General features: G+C 45.1%; 1 protein-coding gene across 8 annotated transcripts in view; it reads right to left on the bottom strand.

Annotated features, from left to right (window-relative positions):
- Positions 1 to 6346: 6346 nt before the first annotated feature.
- The window catches only part of LOC119654498 (myotubularin-related protein DDB_G0290005), a 213727-nt gene continuing 203414 nt past the window's right edge, over positions 6347 to 16659 (bottom strand). For 5 of the 8 annotated variants that reach the window (XM_038059929.1, XM_038059928.1, XM_038059927.1 and 2 more), the window contains exons 4-6: positions 16151 to 16634; positions 15979 to 16090; positions 6347 to 7250 (exon numbers count right to left, since the gene is read on the bottom strand). In XM_038059929.1, coding sequence (XP_037915857.1) covers positions 7198 to 7250; positions 15979 to 16090; positions 16151 to 16634 — 649 coding nt within the window. In that variant the 3' untranslated portion in view covers positions 6347 to 7197. The remainder of the gene's footprint in view (positions 7251 to 15978; positions 16091 to 16150; positions 16635 to 16659) is intronic. The other 3 variants (XM_038059930.1, XM_038059933.1, XM_038059931.1) reach the window with 3 other exon arrangements.

Consider the following 16659-nt stretch of genomic DNA (forward strand, 5'->3'; position numbering starts at 1 on the left):
TATTCTGTACTATCCTCAGTAAAACAAAAATAAAATGCTGAGATCAGGGAAACAGATAAATAGAGTATAGTTGCAATTATTCTACTATGCTAAATCCTACCTGATCTCTCTTGGTGACAGGCCCGGCGACAGGTCGACCAAGAAAATGCATACAATGTCGTTACAAACATGATGATCGGATTGAGTCAGCAAGCCTCAGAGAAATGCTCAGTCGACGCGGCAGGACGGGTCCCAGTCCTGTCGAGAAATGGGCAAGGGTTCTTGACGCATGGAAGGCGTCAGGACGTAAGCAAGTTAGTCCGCACACAACGAACAAAACAAATACGTGTCTGCACGATAAATGTTGGTACCCTAACTGGAAAGACGGAGGAACTCGCAAGAGCCCTTTGGAAAAGGCGCATTGATATCTGCGCTCTACAAGAAACCCGATGGTCTGGTGCCAAAAGCTGCGACATTGAAAGCGAACGCGGTAAAAGTGGCTACAAACTTCTCTATTTCTCAATATGATGTTGGCATTGCCATCTCAGAGGGTTTCCGTGATGTCATTAAAGAAGTCGAACGATTTGATGATCGGCTGATGAAGCTCTCCATTATATCAGCTGATCGCACTATTCACTTCTTTACCGCGTACGCACCAACGCACCACAGACAGGTCGACCTGATGCCGAGAAAGATGCCTTCTGGCAACTTCTCGTTGAAAAGACTTGTCACGTGCCTGCTGACGACTATATAATCATTGCCGGCGACCTTAATGGTCATGTGGGTGAAAAGGCAGACGGTAACAAGTGCCATGGTGGAAAGGGGTTCGGAGCGCGCAATGCACATGGCGAGCGTATAATCGATTTTGCGGACACCCATGACCTTGTACTTATGAATACATGGTTCATCAAACGATTGTCTCATCTTCCCACATTTTATAGTGGGAACAATAAAACGCAAATCGACTATATTCTCATAAGACGCCAACATTTTACCACTGTCACTGATTGCAAAGTCGTTCCCTATGAGACCATCGCACCTCAACATCGGCCGTTGATTGCCGTCCTGCGAATTAAGCTACCGGTAAAACAGCGGGAGGAACGCACTGGCCCGCGACGCATTAAATGATGCCGATTTGGTGAGAAGAAAGAAGAAACGATCTCACTCATACGATTGCCAACCATTACGAATGTGGAAGAATCATGGAACTAAATGAAAGATACGATCCACAAAGCGGCCTCGGCAACCCTCGGGGTCACCAAGCTAGGTAAGCGGTACATCAACCGAGATACTTGGTTTTGGAATGATGATGTGAATGTTGAAATGAAGGTCCGTGAAAAGAAACGCCTCTACCATAAATTTCTCGACGATAAAACCCCTGCTAATTGGCAAATTTATAAGAATGCCAACCGGGAAGCAAAGAAAGCGGTCGCTGTCACCCGAGCGAACCATTTCAAAAATCTTTATGATAAACTGGACACTCGGGATAGCGAGAGAGATCTGTATCGACTTGCTAAAAGCCGTAATGAACGCACACAGGCCATCGAACACTTCCGTTGCATTAATGACAAGAACGATACTTTTCTTACCAACCGTCGAGTCGCAACGGATAGATGGCGAGAATACTTCGAGCAGATTTCAACTGAAGAATTTGCTCATCCTCAACTTCCACAATCATTGCTGATATTTGGACCAGTTCCAGCTGTCAGCGCAACTTCTGGAGGTAGTCCGGCGTGTCACGGCCTACAGGATCAGGAGGGGCGTACCTTTGCTGCAAACAGATTTAGTTAGTTTTAACCAGGTTGAAGGGCTAGGGCTGCTTGCGGTCAAAAAGGTGTTAGACGAGAGTGTAACATCTAAGTGGCAGCTTAGATGGGATGAATGTGGGAAAGGTCGGGTCACATATAAGTACGTGAGATATGTGTCTGCCAGAGGAAGTTCCGTCGTGGAATTTGGTTTGAGATGGGCTTCCTCCTGACTGGGCATGATAGCTTGAATGAGTTCCTCTTCAAGCGCAATCTTGCCTCTAGTCAGGATTGTGTTTTATGTGGGGCTGACTCGGAGGACTGGTTACATGTTCTCTGTGTCTGTCCAGCAGCGTACAGTGACATCCGCAATCTAGACGACATGGGCTCTTGTTGCAAATAATTACAACTCTTTTCCCGCAGCAGGAGCAGGACGAAAGAGAACCCCAACTGGCAGCTCAGCAGGACGTCTTCTCGATCCCTGATGTTATCGAAGAGGAACTTTGGGAAATCTGCAGACGTATTGGGGACGTATTGGGGACAGCAAGGCTCCGGGATTGGACGGAATTCCGAACAGGGCTCTGAAGGTGGCGGTCAAGGCCAGACCAAGGTGGTTCGCAAGCACATTCGAATCGTGCATGGCGGAAGGAGTGTTTCCCGCCCAGTGGAAGAGGCAGAAACTTGTCTTGCTACCGAAGCCTCGAAAACCACCCGGCGTGCCCTCTTCATATCGCCCTATTTGTCTCTTAGACACCATGGGGAAGATGTTGGAGAAGGTGATATACAACAGGCTGCTCCCGTTCATCGAGCTTGCGGGTGGTCTTTCAGAGCGGCAATATGGGTTTCGGCGAGCCCGTTCTACGGTCGATGCAGTAGCAAAGGTCGTGGAATTGGCTCGAAATGCGATGGCCATGGGCAAATGCTGTGCTCTGGTGACGTCAAAAATGCTTTTAACTCAGCCAACTGGGGCTGGATTAAGGGCGCTTTGGCCAAACTGAGTGTTCCTAGCTACTTGGCTCGGCTCATCGAGAGTTACTTTTCGGATAAACTTCTCTGGTACGAGACGGACGACGGGCCGAAGGAGTACATTGTGACAGCGGGTGTGCCTCAAGGTTCTGTATTGGGACCGCTGCTGTGGAACATAATGTACGACGGAGTGCTTGGCCTTCGCGTGCCGGAGGAGACAACGCTGATTGGTTTTGCGGACGACTTGGCGGTAGTTGCAATTGCAAAGCATCCCGAGGACGTAGAGCTTTATGCAAATGAAGCCATTCATACCATCAAGCCATGGTTACGAATGGCCAAGCTGGACCTGGCGGACGAAAAGACGGAGGCGGTCCTCATTACCAACCGTAGGAAGAACAACACGGTTACCATCCGGGTTGGTAATCGTGAGGTCGTCTCAAAATCGGTTGTCAAATACCTGGGGGTGATGATCGATGCCAAGCTGAGTTTCAAGGGACACTTGGATTATGCGCGAGAAAAGGCAGCAAATGCCAGCTCATCCCTTGCAAGGATGATGCCTAACGTGGGAGGGCCGAAGTATAGTCGCAGGCTACTCATCGTGGGAGTGGTGAGGTCGATCCTGCTATACGCGGCCCCTGTCTGGACGGGAGCGTTGAACCACGCTGTCAACCGGAGGAAGATATGTTCGGCATACCGGCCAATTGCGCTAAGGGTGTGTAGCGCATTTAGGACGGCGTCGACGGAGGCAGTGTGTGTTATCGCAGGAATGATCCCTATAGATCTTCTAGCGAGCGAGGCACACTGGCTCTACGAAAAACGGAAGGCAAATCCAGCCGAGGTGAATGCGGATTTCCGAAAAGTCATCAGGAGAGAGTTGTGTGGCAAGTGGCAACAACGATGGGATAATTCCGACAAGGGCAGGTGGACCCATACATTGATCCCGTGCCTCGAGAAATGGGTCAACCGAAAGCACGGAGAATTGAATTACCACCTGACACAGTTCCTTACGGGACACGGTGGCTATAGGAAGTACTTGCATCGCTTCGAGTTGGACGAGTCTCCCAACTGTCCTGAATGCGGTGCTACACCCGAGGACCCGGAGCACGTTATGTTCTATTGTCCCAGATTTCTGCAGCAGAAAAGCAGGTTGAACAGCATCTTAGGGGCGGACATCGAGCCCTCCAACCTGGTGGAAGAGATGTTGAAGTCGGAGGAAAACTGGATGGCGGTAAATGAGGCAGTAGCCGTGGTGCAGACAAAACTCCTGGAGTTGAATCGAGCTCGGAAGGCGGCGCGACGGAGACGTGACATGGACGAGCTGGTATAGCGAACCAGAGTCTCCCCCGCGAAGTAATACTTCACGGTGGTCCCGCGGGGAGGGGCGGAAGAGTGGGGGTGGTTTTTGTGGGTGTGAATCCCACACACTGCTGCAACCTGGCGCAGCAGCGTCTTTCTAAGATTTCCACCTCCATCCATAAAAAAAAAAAAAAAAAAAAAAAATTGGCGTTCACGTATTGAACGGTATCTACGATGTTAGACAGTGCCTCGCTAGCAGTGGGACACTTAAATGCCCTAATGCGTTCGCGCGTGCTGCCTTCCGACGAAAGAGGGAGCTTCTCGACGCTGCTTTGCTTGCAGCTGATGGGCGAATGGCCTAGTGGCCGCGGTGGTTAGCCACCAGTCTTGTGTGTTTGGTGTTGGTGTTGTCTTGTGATGTCCTTTGTGTTGTATTGTATGCAGAGCGGTAGTTAGCTGGTGAAAAGTTCCGTTGCGGTTCTCCGCCTCGGGCTGATTCCAGTTAACCCGTTGGGGAGCTCCGTCCCCACGAATTCGAGGAGTCTGCAAGGGACTCATCTGAAGTGGCTCTGCCACGAAGCCTCACCGGAGGTTATCTGGTACCATGGGAACCGGGATGGCCCTCTGAGAGCATATGCTCCGGAAGAATTCCTGGAGGATGTGTTCTCGGCCCGGCTGTTTGCGGTTGGCCCCCTGGTGGGAGTTTCATGGTGGTTGTGGTTATGCCTACATCGCGGGCAGAGCTCATCGGAGCTCAAGCGTGAGTTGCGCTGTACAACTCGGGTGTCGTACTCCTTAGTTGCGGCAGAGGTGTTAGATAGGCCTCGCATCCACTGGTATGAATGTTGAGCCTGCACTCAGTATGAACTAGGACCACTGTGCTTGCATGGCGGGGCTCTGATTGTGGTCCCAAAATCAATCCGTGTCCGAAGAGGACCGTGGGATTATGCCTTCACGGCAGATACTTACGTTAAACCCCCCCAGGACTTTCATGTCAGCGCAACTGAAGTCGAGGAGGCAATAAAACAAATGAAATCGGGGAAAGCAACAGGACCTGACAACATCGCATCTAAGCTCTGGAAAGCGAAGAGCTGGGACCCAACAATGTGGCTCAGTGAATTCTTTAACCGGGTTATTCAGGAAGGAAGAACACCATCTGACTGGCAAGAAAGTATCACTGTTTCAATATGGAAAAAGAAAGGTAGTCCATCAGAATGTTCAAATTACCGTCCGATCCGATTACTTTCCCATACCATGAAGATTTTTGAACGCATTCTTGACAACCGTATTCGCGAAATCGTTGAAATAACCGTGAATCAAGCCGGATTTGTCAAGAACTCTGGAACTACTGACGCAATACACGCTGCGCGGTTACTCATGGAGAAACACCATGAGAAGCATCGCCCTCTTTACATTGCCTTTCTGGATCTAGAGAAAGCGTTTGACCGTGTACCACACGAACTCATCTGGTATGCTTTACGACAACACTTCGTGCCAGAAGAACTCGTGCGCTGGGTTCAATTGCTCTACCACGATCCCAAAAGTAAAGTTTGAAGTATGGCGGGTGTATTAAAACTGCTTCGTGTTTCTGTTGGTGTTCATCAAGGAAGCGCCCTCTCACCACTCCTCTTTGTTCTTGTTATGGACCCCGTCACACGGGATATCCAATGTCCAGCGCCCTACATACTGTTTTATGCAGATGATGTTTTCCTAGAGTCTGATAGCAAAAATGATCTCGAGCAACTTGTTCAAAAATGGAATGATCGCCTCATGCAACACGGTCTCAGATTGAATTTAAACAAAACTGAATTTTTGACGATCGATCCCCATGAAACAGGCACAATCACTGTCAGCGGTAATGATCTGCACAGAACTGAGCGATTTAAATACCTCGGGTCAACGCTATCAGCATATGGAGAACTGCGTTATGAAATTGCTTCACGCATTAACGCAACCTGACGTTCCACAACTGGTGTTCTTTGTGATCGACGTATCAATAAAACGTCTCAAATCTAAATCGTCCGTCCAGTCGCTCTCTATGGTTCTGAGTGTTGGCCGACTATAAAAGACAATGAACGGCGCCTTGCGGTAATGGAGACGAAAATGCTACGTTGGACTAGTGGCATCACACGTTTAGATCACATCCGAAATGAGGATATCCGCGATCGTTATGGGGTTGCACCAATCGTGGAAAAGTTGCGAGAGAGGCGTCTTCGATGGTATGGTCACGCAGTTCGTGCAAATGAGAATTCACTTGCCAAGATTGGTCTGAACATCGAAGTCGATGGTAAACGACCAAAAGGCAGACCTAAACAATGGTGGCTTGATATGCTAGATTGGGGATTTGAAAGCCTCGAGATTGCACCCAGATCAGGCATTCGACAGAGCCAAAAAGCGAAGCCGATCACGACGAGCCGACCCAGCTTGTGAACGGGACAAAGGCTGAAGAAAAAGAAAGAACACATAAATTCATGGCTAATTTTAGCTTTATCAAAGTAAGCACCTCACATCTAACAAATAGTTTCAAATAATGAAAATCTTTGGTTCTGATGGTATAGACAAACTATTATAGTTAACCCCTTTCCATTGTTGCATTTATAAGAAGCCCTTTCTACAAAGGGAATATAATGCTAATACTTCCACCCCTCGCTTGCAAATTATTCATTCTGGGCTAACAGAGAACTGTTGTAGATTAATTTGCTGCAATAAAAAACTTGAGAATGTCGTCCTAAATTCTAAATATTGCTCATGTTCGGCTTTCACTTGGTGAGGTAATAAATTTCAAATTGCAACGCACAATGAGCGAGTTTACATATTTAATCAATTGAAAGGACTTACTTATATTAGTGGACCTTTTCAAAACCAGGACGGTTAATATTATTATTTTTCTGAACAGATGAAATTTGTGGCTGAAATGTTTGATATTGTATAAGATGAAATATTACGAACAGAGCCGTTTTTTTTAAATATTACTGAAAAATGAATAATCAGAAAAGACACTTGAGAAGAAGAAATGAAATTCTTTAGAATGAAAAAATGATCATTAACACAATTTCCATATAATTGGCGTTTTCCCGTTGTTCTCCTCTACTTCCATTGAAAAATATTTTTCCTTATGATGATTCCTAGAATGGCTGTCTGTTATTTTTTGTTGCCGTCATTAGCCAGCAGTAATTCCTTTGCTTCCCGTTTCCCCTTTTTTTTCTCTTCCTTAGCAAGCTGTTTCGCAAGTCTTTCCTCCTCTTTGGCGATGCGTTTTTCTTCCTGAAACAGAAAATAAGGGATATATGTATGCTCCTTTGTGGTAAGGGTAATTGCTACTGGAAGGTCAGTGGCAGGAATGTTTGAGTGCATTATGAAATTTGAATGGATGAAATTTGTGTTTGGATATTGAACCGTATACATTTGGAGGTCTTGGGTATGTATTGTTAATGCTACTATGGAAGGCTTGCAGAATCAATGGGTACCCTCCCTTCCCCCGGAAATCTCACAATTGTAACTCAAGCGATGATCTAAATACTGTTTCTGGGCGGAAGCCATTTCTTGCCATAAATAGATTGATTAATGAGTGAGAATGGGTTGCTTTAAGAATACTAGTGACACCAAAAAAGTGCATTTATGAGTAAACCTTAACCAAGGATACCTACACTTTCAATTAGGCCGTAAGGCCGCGTTGCTATTGAAGCGCAATAAAGTGCCTATGCATTGAGAGTGAATATTTAAGAATACACATAGCTTTTTAGGAATATCTAACATTTTACTCGTACACGCAAGTTGAGTAATTTTTTTTAAAAAAAAGCTACACATTTATTGGGTGTCTGCAAATAACAATTTTGCATAATAATATCTTTTATGTGCAATTTTAAGGGTTCGGGTTTCCACTGCTAACAATGTTTAGATGCGCTGGAATAGTGTTAATACAAATGTACAAACCATACCATTTCAAATTCAAATTAACGCTCTTACAAGTGAATTCAACGCTTTAACATATCAAATTAACGCCCTCACTAATGAAACTAAAGTTTTGACATATCAAATTAATGCTCTTACAAATGAAATCAAATTCAGAATAATAAAAACTTGTCCTTCTTTTTGCTAGTGTTATTTATTGGTCTTGCAAAAACCGATATTTCGAGAACAACTTGTTCCCATTATCAGTGCTAAGATTTGTAAGAGGAGAGGATGGCGGAAGCCACAGTCTATTTCAGCTTACAAATGCTGTTTCGTTCGAAATATCTCACCATAGAGTCAAAGCTCTTACTGTACAAGACAATGAGCTTGCCAGTCCTTATGTATTCCTCGGAGACCTGGGTTCTTAGCAAAAAAAATCACGAACTTTTGTCCGCTTTCGAGAGAAGAATCCTCCCAAGAATTTTTTGCCCCTACATGAGGATGGACTTTTCCGTAACCTACATAACAACGATATATATGAACGATACCACGACCGTCTGTTTGTGGATAAAATCCGACTCAACAGGTTGCGGTGAGTGGGTCACTTAATCCGTATGGATGAGGATGATCCCACCCGGAAAGTCTATAAGGCCAATATCTATGGTAGAAAGAAGAAGACGAGGCAGACCTTGCCTGAGATGGAGCGATGGCGTAGGTCAATATGCCAGACAGCTTTTAGGAATATCGAATTGGTGGACCTCGGCACAAAACCGGAGTGTCTGGAGTTCCTTTTTAAAGCAGAGCAGTTTTGTTAAATGGCAGCAGCAAAAAACTAACAGATGAAGTGTTAACCTAACTTGAAGCGTGTGTAAAAAGTAACTCCATTAAGGAAATTAGGCACCAACTTTCTTTAAAAGGGCTCAGGATAAGTATGCTGACGGTCAACAATGGATTCGCAAAACTTGGCATCACCCTGAACCTCACGAACTCCGCGTTAAATAGACTACTATCGAGCTTAGGAAAGAGCATGTGATCGAATTGTCGAGTAGGTGTCAGCAAATATAGTAGAAAATGATTTTTATTGGCTAGTGTGGCCTTAACTTATACCACTCGACCTTGAGTAGTAGAAAAAAGCTTGGCCCGTCTTAGCAGGAGGTACTGGTTAATGCAGAAATTCACAAAGCCCGGGAAGTCCGTGATATTATACATACTGTCTGTTTATTGATCTGATTTTTGTCCGGCTGTCCCCAATACTGAACCCAGTTGAAAAGATTTTTTTTCCGAAAAAGGGACACGTACGCGAGATCTTGCCAGATGATTCACGGGAACATACACTCCAGGAACAGATTCATTTGGGAATTGGAAATGTATAGTCGCCATATTTTTCTAGTTTTTTATGGACGTGATGGTGCAATTACCAAGTGCGCGATTGGAAACGTTTTGCACTAAAACTTGAAAAAAAAAAATGAAATAAATTTTTGGAAAATCATTGCTGTCATTATTTACAAGAACGTAAATCTCATTTCTGCAATCGTTAATAAGTAGTTTATTCACGTTATTTTCATTTGGCAGATTATGAATTTCACTCAACAAAGCGTTAGCTTGTCTGGAAAAATAGTTTTTTTTTTAAATTTTAATTAACATTAATTAAATTTGTTAGAGCTTTAATTTCATTTGTTGACACATTAATTTCGTTTGCAAGAGCGTTAATTTGATATGTCAAAGCGTTAATTTCATTTGCAAGGGCATTAATTTGATATGTCAAAGCATTAATTTCATTTTCCTCAGATAACTTGATTACTTTCTCTAGTACTCGTGGGAACGAAGCCGAAGAAACTGAATTAACTAAGAGGAAAGAATGCGCACTGTCTTCTTGTTTGCAATACGTTTGAGAGTCACTCAACAATACCAGAATTTTTCTTCGTCCTTGAACGTTCTGGCAGTAATCGTGTTAAGCATCAGGGATACTGATACAATAAACGCCGCGGTGTTACTCATGGAGAAACACCGCGAGTAATACCACTCTATTTATAGTGTATTTCTGGATATAAGTGCTTGAGGTGCGCACCTGTCCGCTATTCCTCAAACATCCTCCTTATTATGCACATTATCATATGAGAATTTCAACGTCCATCGCTTTACACACTGGTTTTCTTGGACGATGATTCCCTAGGACCACATTATCGTTCATCTTGTCATCCTCTGTAGTTCCGCGTGATGGTCGACCCTAAAAAAACAACGAACGGCGCCTCGCAGCAATGGCAACTGAAATGTTGCATTTGATCAATATCGTAACAGGCTATGATTACGTGAGGATATCTGCGGTCGATATGAAGTTGCATATGATGTGAAAAAATAGGGGAAGAAGCGTTTTCGACGGTATGTGCCAAGTAAGTTTAGAATGAGGCTTTGACCGCATTTCATCTTGCACTCACAGAGAGATGCTGAGAATTTTTTAGTAGCGGGGTGGAAATTTCCAAAATTAACATTTATTTCCGCAACAATATTATTTCGGCCGTTGATAGAATTTCGGTTGACCATTTGGCTAGCATGATTATTGCGTCAGAGGTTCATAGCTTACGTTGAAGGTACCACCGTGATTCGGCTTGATAGTCAACATCTTTAAGAGAATAAAACAGGGATACGTAGGAGGAGTTCAACATTATGAGTGTTTCAACTTAATAAATGGACCGAAAAGCTGCGAAAGGCGTATCATAACCAAGAGATTTGTTATGGACATAATTGGAATGGTCCAGTCTATTCCAGGTCTATTCTACTCGCGCCTGCGGGTGGTAAAAAAACTTTCAAAAAATAACGGCCAGACCTTATTCTTATCTCTTATTCTTATCGGACAAACTTTATTCTTTCAAAATTAAAAAGGATTTTATGAAAATCTCGCTGACTCAGGCCAAAAAAGCAAGTTTGATCTAGGTCAGCCAATAGTCTACTGGAATTGAAAGAGCAGAGGCGCTCCCATACTTATGCGATCATGCGAGACAACCCCCGCAAGGCCGTAGAGAAACATCCGGGTACTTTTTATTGAAATTTCTATTATATTTCCTTTTTTTCGGTGTTATATGTAGATTCGTTGTTTCATCTTTTGCTTAAAAGTATTTTAACGATCAAAGAATCCGCACGCATTAACCTTCTTCTCGGAGCCAACGTTTGGGCAGACATTGTAAAGCCCGGATTTCCCAGTGGACAAGCTGGTAGGTTGTAATGATAAGAGTGGGAATAGGAGATCAGGTCGATCATCCTAAGTGGCCGACAACGACCTAGAGGGCAGAGCTATCCCAGAAATCTAAACAAATCAGATCTTGTATGAGGCGCGGCCCCTGAGGCTCCCACCCTTCCTCGACATTGGTCAGTTCGAAGTCACTTCTCATTCTCAACTTATATCTAGACAATCAAGGTTTGTTTCGTATGAGAAGACGATTGTAGTACGCGAATCTCTCATTCGGCTTGTGTTTCCCAGTCATCTTGGCAAGGATTGGAACACCTCTTCACTTTTTATGGAGTATGTGGCATATGCTTCATACCTTGCGGGCGCAGTATCGGATGTCATAAGCAACAAATGGTACCACCGGCCGGTTACTGAGTAACCTTCTTTCCTGGCTCAATCAATCAACTATTGTGGCTCCCTTACGCTATAATTGTACAGTTTGAAGGCTTTCCCGATACTTTTGTATGCTTCACCAGTTGCTAAGGAAGATGGGCGGGTACATACAAAAAATGCGACTGTCTTTATCGGAATATGAAATATTGGCAGTGGCTCTGACAAATTTAGCAGACCTTATTGCAATTCATACGGGAGATTCCGTCTTGCTCAACGACGAAAATTCACCGACGCCCTATTAACTAATTTGCCGAGTTTTGGTTGTTCACCCGGGGGGCAGTAGCGCAGTCTTTTGCAATATCATTTTGCAAACACACTGTCGGTGAAACACGGACCGGATGTTGGGAAGGACTTCGGAGGTTGCGAGGCATGCATTTTCTCAATCTCGGCAACTGCAGTGTGGCAGACCTAATGTACAATCACATTTCAGAAAAGGGCCAAGGAGGGGAGGGGTTGGCAGGCGATGGGCAGGATGCTCTCTTTTCCACCCTTTAAATTTTTTTTTTTTATTTTAAAATTGATATTGCAAGAATCAGGGTCAATGGCAATAAATCGATTTACGCATTTTATATTAAGCTCTCCAACACTAAGGTTCCCAGGGAGGAAGTGAGGGGACTGACGGGGGACTTATAAAGATGTGTGGGAGGGTGCGCGACTAACCTTGAAAAGGGTCTCTTAGTTTCCATCGATCAAAAAGTGCTTTCTCTGGCTTCCAGAAGAAGAGCGAAATGGTGTCGGGGTTCTGGAACAACTTGGTGTACAGAACAACCTTAACACTTCCACCTGGTTGCTGCTAGGCAGCAAAACAGGAGAGAGAATCGATAGACCGGGAACTTTTCTTACTATCGGCGTTCCCGAACCTGATGTTAAGAAGGTTCGGGAAAAATCGGGTTGCCGGCTCTACTATGGGCTGGGGACCGTCACGTTTCAACTGTCGGCTCCTAAAACCATTGAAGGGGACATGCAGCCCCCGGCATCTACATCTGAAACGTAGATGAGGTGCCACATTTCTCAAGTAAATTTGCAGCATTGTAAAGCGGCGACTGCACTTATCAGGGGAAGTTCGAATATCAATGCAAGAGGATCGAGACTACTGGAGTATCTAGTAGGAACCGATTTGCAGATCCTAAATGTGGGTAATGAACCCACTTTCTTCAACGTGGTCACGTGAGAGGTCATCGACATCACGGTGGCATCCCTGACATTGCGGCTCTGATCGGAGAGTGGAGAGTATCAAACGATGTCACACTCTCGGATCACCTCCACCACTCCATTTCGGAATCCGAGGAAGACAGATTGGGTAATGTATCAAACAGAATTGAGCGCCTGAGTTACGATCCCTGGGAAGCGCATCAAATCCATTGCTGGAATTGAGAAGACAACCCAGATGATCACAACTAGCATGAGAGAAGCTTTCGAAAAAAGCTGCCCACTCAAGATGCCAAAGAAGGGTAAAACACCATGGTGGAACTCGGATTTGACAAAACAGAGGAGAACGACAAGGATGTTCCTTCATCGTGCTCTGAAGGGTGAATCAAGCACTAGCTGGAATCGCTATAAAGAGGCACAGAAGGCTCTAAAGAAGAGTATAAGATCGGCTAAACGATCATCTTGGAGACGCTTTTGCGAAGAGACTAACTCTCTTGAGGCAACCTCAAAGCTGAAGTGGATTCTGGTCAAAGAACGTAGCCAGAAACTGGGTTATTTACGTTTACAGAATGGGAAGTACACAGAAAGCGATGAAGAAACGGCAAATCATTTGCTTGAAGTACACTTCCCAGGCAGCATCCAAAATCTAATCTCGGGGCCAACAGGTGCATACAGCCCTCAACCGAGAAACTGGAATCGGGCATGCAAAATAGTATCACTGGAGCGAGTGAAATGGGTATTTAACTCGTTCCATAGATACAAGTCTGCAGGTCTGCTAGTAATAGAAGGAATGGATGCCCTGGGTCTACACATTCGGAATATATATCGTGCATGCCTAGCACAAGCTCGTATTCCAATTAAATGGCGGGATGTGAAGGTGTTGTTCATTCCCAAACCAGGAAAACCCACCTATACAGACGCAAAAAGCTTTCGACCGATCAGCCTAACGTCCTTTCTGCTAAAAGGACTAGAGAGACTAGTAGATCGGTTCATAAGGGATACACACGTTCCTAAATGGCCACTTCACCATAGGCAACACGCCTACCAGAAAGGCAAATCCACGGAGACAGCACTCCATGGACTTACGGCAAAAATTGAAAAGGCGATGTCCGAAAAAGGATACGCCTTAGGCGCATTCATGGACATCGAAGGTGCCTTCAATTATGCCTCATTCGCGGCAATTTGTGATGCGGCAAGACAGCATGGAATCGAACCGCTGCTAATCAGTTGGATCCTTCACATGCTAGAGTGGAGAAAAATCCACATATCGGTCGGCCAGAAGTCTATTGAAGCAGGATGTCTCAGCGGCTGCCCACAGGGAGGGGTTCTCTCTCCACTGTTATGGCTCTTGGTGATGGATACCCTGCTGTGGCTCCTGAAGGACAAAAAAGCCTTCGCGCAAGCATTTGCGGACGACCTAGCCGTATTAATTACCGGCAAGTTTGCGGACACAGTATGTGACTCCAAGTTAACGTGGAAGCATCATATCCAGGAACAATACCAGAAATCCTGCAGATTGCTCTGATGCTGTAGGAATACGATAGGTAAGACCTGGGGACTTTCACCTAAACGGATATATTGGATGTATAAATCCATAATAAAACCCATTTTGCTGTATGCATGCATCGTCTGGTGGCCAAGACTGAACTTTGCTAACAGCAGGAAGCTGCTAACGCAGATTCAAAGACTTGGTTGCCTAAGTATTACTGGAGCAATGAGTACTACGCCGACTGCGGCACTTGAAGCTATCCTAAATTTACCCGCCATTCACTTGGAGGTGAAACGGAAAGCGGCCAACGACGCATATAGGCTCGGTACCATTGGGAGGTGGAAAGGCGGCCAATCCAACGGGCATGCGTCTATCTGGAAATTCCTTGAAAAGCATCCGGTAGCCCTGATGCCGACCGATCATATGGTTTCCAGATTCGTCTTTGAAAAGACATACACTGTCGTAATCACCGAAAGAGGAGAAAGGTCGACAAGTGGTCATGAGTCTTTTCAGATTACAGACCTAATAATCTTCACCGACGGGTCAGTCACGGAGGATGGATCGGGTGCAGGTGTGTTCTCGGAGAATCCGATTATAGAACTGGCCCGACCCCTCGGAAAAATGAAGACCATATTCCAGGCGGAGATATATGCCATTTCATTGGCAGCAGAAAAATGTCTGCGACAAAAATGGAGGGGTCACATCATTCGAATCTGTTCCGACAGTCGGGCGGCATTATCAGCACTAAAAGGCAACGACATGTCAAGCCAGTTGGTGTGGAGTTGTCATCAGGTGCTGCTGAAACTTCGCCGACTGAACGAAACATTCCTGATATGGGTGCCGGGGCACTCTAACATCGCCGGTAATGAGGAGGCTGACAGACTGGCTCGCCGAGGGTCTGGATCCACAATGGTGGGGCCAGAACCAGCACTTGGAATCCGACCATCTACTGTCAAGTCTACTCTGAAGGGTGAAATTGCAAGGATTCACGCAACCGAGTGGAGAAATTTGGACTCTTGCCGGCAAGCGAAAATCCTTGCGAAGGAGCCTAGGGCCACTAGAGCGGCATTTTTGTTGTCCCTTAAGAAGTGGGACATGAAAACCCTAGTAGGGCTTTTGACGGGACACTGTCCCTTAAACTACCATATGGAAAAGATTGGGGTAGTGGTTTCGGCTATGTGCAGCCAATGTGAGGAGGACGAGGAGACAGCCCTGCACTTTTTATGCAGCTGCCCAGCATCCTCAGATCTCAGACGAAGACACCTTGGCAAGGTTTTCTTCAATGAAGAATCTGCACAATCTCTGCCTCTTGAGAATGTTCTCAGATTCGCTAAAGCCTGCGAACACCGTAGGCGGGAAGCCATTGAATAGGCAACTTACGGGGATAGTACAATGGGTCTAATAATGGCCTGAGTGCTCGGAGCTGCGGCTCCTCCCAGTTAACTAAACTAAAACTAAAAGGGGACTGACGGGGTTATGAAAAACAGTCGAATCAGCATTAGTGATTTGTCTGCTTGTGCTTCCAGAATTTTCTGTAGTCGTGATATTGTCTTTGCTTATCAAATGTTACTCATGAATGAATGCAACGTGACATGAAGTGATGCGGTAACTTTCTACTAGAAACACTCAAAGTGTCATGGGTGGAAATATTGTTGTCGGGCGATCTAGATAGTGATGGGTTGATAGAAATTTCGCTTCAGCGGTGATTAGATTGCGATAGTTTTCTTAAGCCGATGTCAAACGGAAGAAAGCATTCTTGTGTGGAAGCTGTTTTTGGAGGATGAGCCTGAGTGCCAGTGCACACAAGCATTTGGACAATTTCAATTGTTTTGGATTTTAAGTCTTGCCTTTTAAAGGGAAACACCCGGAGTGTTCGCATTCGGAATTCAGCAAGAGATCCCTGTCTTTGTTTCGGTTGGTTATTGCGCCCAACAATACCATTCTAAAATTAGTCTTTTGCTGCAAAATGAAGCTTCATTATTAAGCTCCTCTGTCAAAATTTATCCAGTAACGCCTTACCTTCCTTGCTTCCTTTTCCGCTTTCAGTTTGAGTTTCTCCTCCTTTTTCCGTTTCTCCATCGATTCGTTCTTTTTATTGTCAGCCTTTTCGTCCTGATGATGACTATGATGGTTGCGTGATGCTGCAGAACTACTACCACTAATTAAACTACTACCTAGCAATTTACTACTAATTAACGGAAACGTTTTGGAAGAACTCGGATGGTGATGATGAGAATATGAAGGAAAATCCCTGTCCGGGGATTTGGTGATACTATTGCTGGCCAGTTTTTCCATTGTCGTTAGACCGTTCTTTTGAATTGGTAGTTTCGAGTTGAGTGGGCCCACTTTGGAGGTTAATCCAGCGGTTTTTGACGAAGACGATGATTGCGATTTAACAGGAGCGGAATTGGACTTCGAATGAGCCGGCCGTGAGGGCGACGGGTCCTTAAGCAAAGGGGTGGCCTCCTGGCTCCCCGATGGTTTCGTGTAAGAAGCATAGCTACTGGAATTGCAAAAAATTCGTTAAA

This window comes from Hermetia illucens, chromosome 4 (genome assembly GCF_905115235.1).
Source record: "Hermetia illucens chromosome 4, iHerIll2.2.curated.20191125, whole genome shotgun sequence".
Lineage (NCBI taxonomy): Eukaryota > Metazoa > Arthropoda > Insecta > Diptera > Stratiomyidae > Hermetia > Hermetia illucens.